Genomic DNA, 10,799 nt, shown 5'->3' with positions numbered 1-10,799 from the left:
GGCTTTAGATGACAGTATTAGCGTTATTGAAAGGGGGAAAACAGCGTTATTGAAAGGGGAAAAACAAACAAACAAAAAACAAACAAACAAAAAAAAAACTTTTGTTGCCTGCCCTCAGAAATGCCAGCCCCCTTCTTGCCACCCCAAAAATATTTTTCTAGATCCGCCCCTGATTCCGTGTGGTATTAAATGCAGGCATTGTGAGTTTTGCAAAATCGGATGGACTGTGAATGGAAAGTGGATAGCAACACATCAGAAAGATTTATTTTCGGGATGGGCAGGACCATACTTCACTTCGGCTGCCCTCTTGTGGCCGATTTATGATCAGGAACTAGAAATTTGAAATTAGAATAAGAATATAAAAGTGCCATTTGTTTCATGCACTGAAACAAATGCTATACTGGGATTTGTTGGTCTTTCTTTAAAGTTATCTCTTTTTTTTTTTTTTTTTTTGTATTGGTGTCGGTGACTAATCAAGAGTTGTGCACTCGTACTGGTACCTGAAAGAAAAAAATAGTATCAAACATTCCTAATATGACTTCATAAAGTCGGTGGTTAGAAGTTGATTGTTCGAGAGTTGGCAGTGGGGATACGGTGAAAAAAATGACTTTAAAAAAAAGCTATAACAAAACTAGGTCAAGGATGTTAAAGAATGTTCATTTATTTATTTGCTCGTTTATTCATTTATATGATTCTATTATTATTATTATTATTATTATTATTATTATTATTATTATTATTATTATTATTATTATCATTATTATTATTGTTATATTATCATTATTATACAATATTATGTACTATTGTATGATTATATCATTGACTTAGGTCGCGCTGAATGCCATATACTGTAGTTACAGTGCAATGTACAATGTTAATTCCACCAATGCAACTTTTAGTTTGGATAATGCTAGTAAATAGGTGATGAGTGGTTAAAATCTGTACAGTACCAACATAAGGACTGAAGTTTAAAAAAAAAAAAAAAGTGCGAGCTGCTAATCCATACTCCAGTCCGGTAGGTGGCGGTGGTATGCTTGAACGCTGGTTGGCAGCCTCACCCAAACAATACGAAGCAGATCCTACGCTACGTACAGACGTGCTACCGGCAAACTTGAGATAGCAGCGATGCAGCGAGAAAAAAACAATAACTCCGCGGCGGCTGAAAAGTAAGACTTCCCACATAAAACACATCTTATTACTGTCTTTTATTTGTTGATTGAAATGCTCACTTAGGTTTGTTAGGCTTGTATAACTTTAGCTTAATAGCAACCGCAATGTCTCATATGCAGGCCTGACCGAGAGGCCGCCATTATGTCCAAATACTACGATGGAGTGGAATTCCCTTTCTGCGACGAGTTCTCCAAATATGAAAAACTAGCAAAAATAGGACAAGGTACATTTGGGTGAGTACTGTATGTGTACACTGTACCTGAGAGAGAATCATGGCTCCCTTAGAACGTGCCGTACCAAGCTAATTGCTAACGACTTGTAAACAACCTTTGGTTGGCTACGCTAATCTAACCTTAACCTCTTCACATTATTTAACACATTTGTTGCGACTGTATGTGTGGTTACACTGGTATTAAAGGGGCAGTGGCTATTTTGCCATGACTGGCAAGCGTTATTTTGCCGTGAACGGATTTGATTGGCCAATCGCCGGAGTCATGCACTGGATGTGGTTCCTCCCTCGCTTCACCCCTTCTTTATCTTCACGAAATATGCACTTTGTTTTTCTATCAAATATATGCTGTTATCAGCATTACCACCCTTACCATAACCCACTCAGAGCTACATGTTGTCAAGAAATTGTAGTAAAAAATAATGTGGGGGGGAGTACGGAGCAGGTTTTGTTGCCATGACATAGCACTTTGCTTCACTGGCACATAATTTGTACTCATAGTTCTCGCACGATTCACGGCAAAATAGCTCTACTTTGCGAGTTGGCAGTCATGGCAAATATCCACACTGTATTAATATAGCCTACATGTTGCGTATATAATAATATTTTAATAATTTGATTTTGAAAGTTTCATAACACGATAATTTCATGTGAGTGTCTGAACAACTTGTCTCATTCATCCTGTCTTTCACAGGGAGGTGTTTAAAGCAAAACACAGACAGACTGGAAAAAAGGTTGCGTTGAAGAAAGTTTTAATGGAAAACGAGAAGGAAGGGGTAAGACGTTGTCATTCTACTTTTAACACTAGACCAGCTCCTACTATTTGAAAGGGAAAGGGCAGCCGCAGCAAACGTAGGCACAGCCATTGTATTTATCCACTCTAGACTGTCAATCACAAATCTACAATGACTCCTGAGAACTTCACAGTTTAGTTAAGAGGATAACTAGTTTGGTGTTCTCTTGGCATATTTATGGCAGTCAGTAACCATTCATTGTCTCGAAACACCATACATTAAAACAGAATTTTTGTTTTTTATTACGTTCTGAAAATCACGACTAGCTAGAATTCTGCAAATAATTGGGTATAGAGTCACAAAGAATATGTGAATACGTGAATTTGTCAATGCCAAACCGCAAATTTTTTTTTTGTCAGGTGTTGGCGCAGTAATTGAACTCTGTGGCACGGTTCAGTTCTGGCGAAAAGGGAATTAAAACCTTGTTCTGACGGCATAATGGTGACATGAGTACCAGGAGGAAATTCTGCTTTAGATGTCCCTACTAGAATTGTAAATTGTGCTGTGTATCATTTAGTTACATTTATTCAGACACATTTTATAAATATATCATTGTGTGGCCAGTTATACATCAAATTGCTCTCTGGTTGCTGTTTCAGTTCCCAATCACTGCTCTACGAGAAATAAAAATCCTGCAGCTGCTCAAACATGAGAATGTGGTGAATCTGATTGAGATCTGCAGAACCAAAGGTTGGTGTCATTACTAGCTTACAAGTTAAGGCATTAGTGTCATGCTTTTTATGAGACCGTAAGTGTGTTCTAGTGTTTGAAGTTGGATCTGCTTCTCATCATTTTTCTAGCTACCCAGTACAACCGATACAAAGGCAGCATCTATCTGGTGTTTGACTTTTGTGAGCACGACCTGGCCGGACTGCTTAGCAACACAAATGTAAAGTTCACCCTGGCAGAGATCAAGAAGGTCATGCAAATGTTGCTCAATGGGTTGTACTACATCCACAGAAACAAGGTAAGACAAATATACATGTTCAAGTTTTGTATAATTAGATACACTTGGTTGTTAATAAATAAATAAAAATAAAGGGCAAATGTTTATTGCCACGCTAACGACAAAGTCACCCAGTTTGATTGTTAACCTTAGGAATAAAGTACATACCGTATTTTTCGGATTATAAGTCGCAGTTTTTTCCATAGTTTGGCTGGGGGTACGACTTATACTCTGGTGTGACTTATGTGTGAAATTAACACATTATTATATAATTTCACATGTTATTTTCACACTAAACCACAAGAGGGCGCTCTAGGCCTGTGTTGATAAGTTCAACATTGCTGGTAGAAGAGCATCGTCTACCTCCCGAGTTGGGGGAGTTGTTTAAAAGTGACACCAAGGATGAAGTTTTCATTGGATTTAGTGATTTGGAGTGAAACTGATAGTTTGGTAAACTTGTTAGCATGTTCTTTATGCTAAAGTTATATGAATAACTTGTAGTGATGGGAACAAAATTCACCCACGGAACGTTGGGACGAAGGGAGCGTTCCGGTTCGGAAGGTTTTGTTATGTGGAAAAGGGGAGTTAGCCTGTTAGCTTCCAGCTGAGTGGGGAGTTGCTGTTAAGACCTCAGAAGCTGATGTCAATAAAACGCCAGCCTTTGGCTCCGTGCTTCAACACTCCGCCTCCGACTCCCGTCACTGCTCGCTACAAACTCTTAATATGTTACGTCGTTACTGACGTTACCAAGCATGTCAGTCATGTAACGTTAGTATGCCGTACACTAATTCAGCCTGTTGTTCTCTCTTTTATTTTTATTTTAAATTGCCTTTCAAGATGACATGTATGTTTTTGGTGTTGAATTTTACCAAATAAATTTCCCCCAAAAATGCGACTTATACTCCAGTGCGACTTATATATTTTTTTTCCTTCTTAATTATGCATTTTTTGTCTGGTGCGATTTAGAATCCGGAGCGACGTATAATCCGAAAAATACGGTAATCATTAGGGGTGTTAAAAAAAATCGATTCGGCGATATATCGCGATACTACATCGCGCGATTCTCGAATCGATTCAATAAAAAAAAAAAAATCTTTTTTTTTTTTTTTTTTTAAGAGCTCAGAATTGTTCATTCGGTAGTCTTACAGATTCAACGTCTTATCATCATTGCCTTTTTTTTTTTTTTTTTTTTTTTTTTTTTTTGTGTGTGTGTGAATCGATTTTTAAACTTCCATTTTTAATGGAAAAATATTCAACAAAACGTCTGACTTCGGGTTAGGGTTCACACCTTAAGCATGGAAGAATGTTATATTAATGAACATTAAGCCTTAATATTTTATTTTAATGCTGTTCAAACATGAAACAGATTACAACCTCTATAAGACTGAAATTTCAGATAAATCAATAATACATTTTCATATAAATCTTACACTCTACAAGCTTACTGATTAGTATGTTCTAAATTTGAATGAAAAAAAATCGCAACAATCGACTTATAAATTCGTATCGGGATTAATCGGTATCGAATCGTGACCTGTGAATCGTGATACGAATCGAATCGTCAGGTACTAGGCAATTCACACCCCTAGTAATCATGTTGCGTTTTGTTGTCAGATCCTTCACAGAGACATGAAGGCGGCCAATGTGCTCATCACCAGAGATGGTGTCCTCAAACTGGCTGACTTTGGTTTGGCTCGAGCTTTCAGTCTAGCCAAAAACAGCCAAGGGAACCGCTACACCAACCGTGTGGTCACCTTGTGGTACAGACCTCCGGAGCTGCTGCTCGGTAAGGAGTCAACGCAGGAGCCGTATACATCACAGATGGATTCCAGAAATATTTGTCATTTCTAGATTATCATGTTGATTTGCAAATCCAGGTTGAAGGGTTAATGTGTAGAATTTACTGCCACCTAGTGGGGAACTAATAGAATGACATGAGTTGATTATATTAAAAATGTACTTTGATATGATATTGTTGCATATTATTTCACAGGTGAGCGAGACTACGGCCCCCCGATTGACTTGTGGGGAGCAGGTTGCATCATGGCAGAGATGTGGACAAGAAGTCCCATCATGCAAGGGAACACCGAGCAGCACCAGCTCACTCTCATCAGCCAGCTTTGTGGCTCCATCACGGCTGAGGTACGTCTTCACATCACACTAAGCTACTTGATTTACAAGATTAATTGATTCTGTGACCAAGCTTGTAATTGAATTCACTCAATTATCAATTTTTTTTTTAGTTCTGGAAAGGAACTGCTATTTTTTCCCCCAGAATTCCATGTTACCATGGAATTCCTCTGTTGAAAATGAAGCACCTTGTCAAAAGCCACCAACTGGCCTCACATTCACTAACCGACAGACACTTATTTTATGACACTCTTTCCATCCATCTTGTTGTTACTGTTCTAAATAAAAAATACAAATTAAAATTTGGTTATGTCTAATTTCCAAATTTCCAGAGCCATTCGAACTGCTCCAACTCTGAACTGTTCCGCTCTTAACTATTTCCATCTTTATTTTTAAAATTTAAAAATAAAAGATGAAAAATTTGATTCTAAAATACTTACCTCTGATTTACACATTTCTTGACTGATTCATATTGTTCGGCTAATTCTGATGTAATTATTATTTTTTTTTTCAAAATTTGAAAAAAAAAAGACAATTTTAGAGGAAATTTTGTTGTTGGATTATTAATTTATGTTAGGGCTGCACAATATATCGAGAAAATATTCATATCATGATATTGGGCCATGCAATATGTATATCGCAAAGACATGCAATACGTTTTATATGGAATTTTATGCTTTTATCTGAATTTGACCAGTCAGCCACAAACTAAAATGTGCATAGCCATCCAATAGTTGAACATTACCGAGGTGTAATTACAATTAATGAACTAAAAATATATTGAGTTTACTTATTTTGCAGCATGAAAAAAAAATGTAATTTTTTCATTATATCATAAAAATGTAATTTCCTTAGGTACATGTTAAATATCGCAACGATATCTATCGCTATAGTCAGCAACTATAACGCATGATTTTCCATTATCGTGCAGCCTAATGTATGTTTTTATAAAGTATAATAATATATTATTTGTTCCATTTTCCTTATTAAAAAAACACAATCAAAGTGTTTTGGATGAGGCTGGAACATATTAATGCCATTTCTATTAATTTCCCCTGGAAAAGATGATTTGAGTTATCAGTGTTTTGGGTTCTGAGCATGGTTACGCAATGAGTTAACCTCATATCTCAAGGTACCATTGTATAAAAACATTTTTAAAAAAGTGTCAATATTAAGCTGTTTTTATAGAGTGTAACTAAGCCCAAGTCTCACATCCAGACACATTTTCTTATTTGTGTGTTAACATGCTTTTAACTTGGAAACCTTGGAGCACTCGTAAGTTTTTCATTGATTTTTTTTTTGTCTCACCCGAAGGTGTGGCCAGGTGTGGACAAGAAGTACGAACTATACCAGAAAATGGAGCTGCCGAAAGGCCAAAAGAGGAAAGTGAAGGATCGTCTGAAAGCTTACGTCAAAGACCCGTATGCGCTGGACCTGATCGACAAGCTGCTGGTCCTGGACCCAGCCCAGCGTACAGACAGCGACGACGCCCTCAACCATGACTTTTTCTGGTCTGACCCGATGCCGTCGGACCTGAAGAACATGCTGTCCACGCACAACACCTCCATGTTTGAATATCTGGCTCCTCCCCGGCGGAGAGGCCACATGCCCCAACAGCCGCCCAACCAGAACAGGAACCCTGCCACCACCAGTCAGACTGAGTTTGACAGAGTGTTTTAGGCAAGATTTTTTTTGTTTTGTTTTGTTTTGTTAAAGGAGCTCAACATGCTTAATGTTTGGTTAGAAAGCGCAGGAAACTACCTATTCTCATCTCCAGCTTTGTTGCATGACCACTTCCTGCTTGGGATGGCTTCACTGCAGGCAATCGTGACTCATAGTCGATCCAAAACCTGCACGGCGTATGTTATGTTTTGACATAATTCTTGGTTTACAAGTAAAAAGACGGATGATAGCATTCCGGAACACTTTCATTGAACAAAGGCCATGTTGGATTGTGAAATCAGAATGCCAAGTTTTTTTTTTTTTTTTGTTTTTTTTTTGTTTTTTTTAAATTTCCTCACTTGTCCAGATTTTTGGACGCAGATATTGTTTTGAGGGATTAAAGTGTGGGCAGCCGCACTCCACTCATGGGCAACTGTGACATACACAAAAACCATATTTGGATGGTGAAGGACTGTGGAAATAATGGGGTTTTGTTTTGTACAGAAATTGTCTATTTTGATTAAAATCAAAACCTTGAAACGTGTTTGGGCATCCACCCATCCATTTTCTCAACCGCTTATTCTCACGGTCACGTATATCACAAAATTGTCACATGTAGAAAAGATGGGGTGGGAACAGTTTCCATGCATTTTGGACCCATCCTGATGGAACATAGGAGCAGATATTATTATTTTACATTTTACACCTTAAGGAACTGATGCAGTTGCCAAAAAAAGTTTACAAACATTAGGTTCAGAATGAACGATTTGTTTTTTAGTGACTTGTATAAAAATGATCGGGTCTAACCAATCAAATAATCAGTTACGTATTACTGTGCATATATTACAGTACGACAGCCCAAAAAATGGATTTGTTGCTTTATAACCTGAACAGAACCAAATGTCATACATTGTACATGTACAGCTACTACAGCAAGAAAGTACGGTAATGAAAAATAGCCTAAAACAAAACATAAAAACTCAGTATTCCGTTTTTTATTTTTATTTATTTATTTATTTTTTGCAAACAGAAATAATTTTGGTAATCCTAATTGACCTAAAACAGAAAAGGTTCACTGTGCTTTAACGTGAGTCGGGGAGGAGAAAAAACTCGTTTTCAACTGTATACAATTCCACTAGGTGGCAGTATTGTTCCGCAACACCTTCAAGTTCTCTTTTCATTACTTCTATCTGTCAGCAAACTTGGGTCAGCAGCGGGATGTTTTAGCAGTTTTGCTCGATAATTAACTTATCCTCATCATTGTGTAATTTTTGTAAATATATTACTGAAAACATTTCCTTTATTAGTTAAGTTTTGTTGATAGTGTGTTTTGAATAATTTGGAAGTTGACAACCAGATTTCTTGTCACGTACACTTCATCCAGTTGCAGATTGGAAAGTACTAACCATGCATTTGGAACTTCCTAGGCTCAAACAAATTACTGGTTGATACATTTATGCATATTTGTATCTTAATGCTGTATATTAAAATATTTTTTAAAGTTTTTCATGAAAATAAAAGCAATGCATAGGCAGAATTTTTGTTCAGGCCTTGGCTGTTGAGTACACACAATCAAAATGAATGAATTGTGGTTTATCCATCCATCCATTTTTTTGACCACTTATTCCTCACAAGGGTCGCGGGGGGTGCTGGAGCCTATCTCAGCTGGCTTTAGGCAGGGTACACCCTGGACTGGTTGCCAGCCAATCACAGTGAATTGTGGTTTACTCAATGGGAAATGATTCGATGTGGATCGTGGCTCTTTTTGGGGTCACATTTATAAAAGTATGGTAGACTAAGAATATATAGCCCCCCCCCCCCCCACACACACACACAAAGATAAGTGAAAGTGGGATGATAAGGCTTATTAGAGATGACACAGCATGGTAGAAATCCCAGTTGTGCTATGTGTGAAGGACACAGAACATTGGCTGAACTGCATCATTACAACGCAGCGTTACATGGTGCTGTACAGGAAACCTCCATTTACTATGCTATGTTCCTACAACACTGTCATAATCCAGTTTTTGTCAGAACATGTTTCTAACACAAACTTACTGTAATAGTTGGAACACAGAAAGAGATGAAAACAATGTCATCGTGCAGCCTTCGTAACCACAAGACGTCATAGGTGAGTGATATTTGAGTCTGCCACATGGTGTATAAGGCACACAAAATGTGCCACTGTGTTTTTAAAGCTTAAAGGTTTTAATTTCCTTGTTAACATATTAGTAATTACAATTTTTTATGAGATTGACATGGTTTTAATCTCATTATTTTATTTATTACACCCATTTTCAAATGTCTGTATTGACCAACATAACATTTGCATATAAAATATCACCAAATAGATTCAAGATTTTATTATTTCCATGAGTATAAGTGTGTCACCGATTCCATAAAATATCCATCCATTTTCTTGACGGCTTATCCTCACAAGTGTCGCGGGGGTGCTGGAGCCTATCACAGCTGGCTTTGGGCAGTAGGCGGGGGACACCCTGGACTGGTTGCCAGCCAATCGCAGGGCACACAGAGACGAACAACCAAGCACACCTAGGGACAATTCGGAGCGCCCAATTAACCTGCCATGCATGTCTTTGGAATGTGGGAGGAGACCGGAGTACCCGGAGAAGACCCACACAGGCACGGGGAGAACATGCAAACTCCATCCAGTAAGGCCGGAGCCTGGACTCGAAACGGAGTCCTCAGAACTGGGAGGCAGACGTGCTAACCACTCGACCACCCTGCCCTCCCTAAAATATATTTATTAAAAATAAAAACATTATTTATAATAAAAATTGTATGCGTCCCCCAGTTTACCTTACCACCCCGTCACACTTACTAGTTTTGTCTATAAAATTACACTGTAAAAAGGATTGCAATCAGCATTTCATTGAAAGTAATAATATCCATTCAAAACAGGATAAACCTGCCATGCATGTCTTTGGAATGTGGGAGGAGACCAGAGTACCCGGAAAAGACCCACACGGGCACAGAACATGCAAACTCCACCCAAGAAGGCCGAAGCCCGGACTCGAGCTTGCATCTGGGGTGGCGGATGTGCCAGCAGGCTGCAATAATAATAATAATAATAATAATAATAATAATAATGATAATATTGTTACACTTTTAATGTAAAGAATGATTTTTTTTCAGTTAAAAGTAAAGTATACTCTTGTAGCTCAGGAACTTGACCACATGGAGAAAAATGGCCATTTTTTTGGGGTCCCCATCACATACGTTAAGGACGTTTTACTAGTAGCAAAACATTAGATTTTTATATTTTTATGTAAGTAGAATACATATTGTCCACGACGGGGAGGTAGAAAACGGCTACAAGGTCTAAATAATGAAGGATATCATTAATAAAGATTTTATGTCTGAGGTGGGAAAATGTGTTTTTATTTTTTGGATGATTACATGTCTTACATGTTTTGGATTTTGAAAAAAGGAGTTTGCTCAGCATGGAATTTTGCAAGGTGGAAATGGCCCCGTTTCGAAGATTGACTCAGGTGGTGTAGGAGCATTGTAAAGCAACACCGAGGAGCCCCCCATGTGTACTACTCGATATGGAGTATTTTTGGCTGTAATTACACTACCACCCAGCACTAATGTAATATTATAATTTCAATGATATTATTAATGTAATAAATCTAATAGCTTGTGAAATTCCTGTCAAAGCAATAAACGGCATTCAGATCAGTACTTCTTTGCGCTTCCAAGCAAATAAAGTTCCTACTCCTTTCTGACCGAGGCTTGTCATTACTGTAGTCAGTCAGTTAGTTTTTAAAGTCACTTTAATATGACTTTTGATGTCTGTCATGAATCACCTCATTTCTCTCTCCTCACTGTGTGAACTGTCAAACTA

The 10,799-nt window shown here is 37.8% G+C and overlaps 1 protein-coding gene across 1 annotated transcript; it reads left to right on the top strand.

Annotated features, from left to right (window-relative positions):
• Positions 1–1,002: 1,002 nt before the first annotated feature.
• Positions 1,003–7,475, top strand: cdk9 (cyclin-dependent kinase 9 (CDC2-related kinase)). Its single transcript, XM_077497668.1, has 8 exons — positions 1,003–1,166; positions 1,290–1,403; positions 2,094–2,175; positions 2,793–2,883; positions 2,994–3,160; positions 4,754–4,925; positions 5,133–5,281; positions 6,584–7,475. Exons 1-8 carry the CDS (start codon positions 1,126–1,128, stop codon positions 6,947–6,949), a joined length of 1,182 nt encoding a protein of 393 aa, XP_077353794.1. The 5' UTR covers positions 1,003–1,125; the 3' UTR covers positions 6,950–7,475.
• The last annotated feature ends 3,324 nt before the right edge of the window (positions 7,476–10,799 follow it).

Source organism: Festucalex cinctus, chromosome 15, assembly GCF_051991245.1.
Source record: "Festucalex cinctus isolate MCC-2025b chromosome 15, RoL_Fcin_1.0, whole genome shotgun sequence".
Taxonomy (NCBI): Eukaryota; Metazoa; Chordata; class Actinopteri; order Syngnathiformes; family Syngnathidae; genus Festucalex; species Festucalex cinctus.
Note: the sequence above shows the minus strand (reverse complement) of the source record. Positions and strands in the feature narration are given on the sequence as shown.

What these genes read in the sequence shown, in the direction of transcription:
- cdk9 (XM_077497668.1), top strand. Translation starts at nt 1,126, where the DNA reads ATGCAGCGAGAAAAAAACAATAACTCCGCGGCGGCTGAAAA. An exon ending in ATAGGACAAGGTACATTTGG is followed by an intron (nt 1,404 to 2,093) that starts GTGAGTACTGTA and finishes TGTCTTTCACAG; the next exon opens with GGAGGTGTTTAAAGCAAAAC. An exon ending in TGAGATCTGCAGAACCAAAG is followed by an intron (nt 2,884 to 2,993) that starts GTTGGTGTCATT and finishes TCATTTTTCTAG; the next exon opens with CTACCCAGTACAACCGATAC.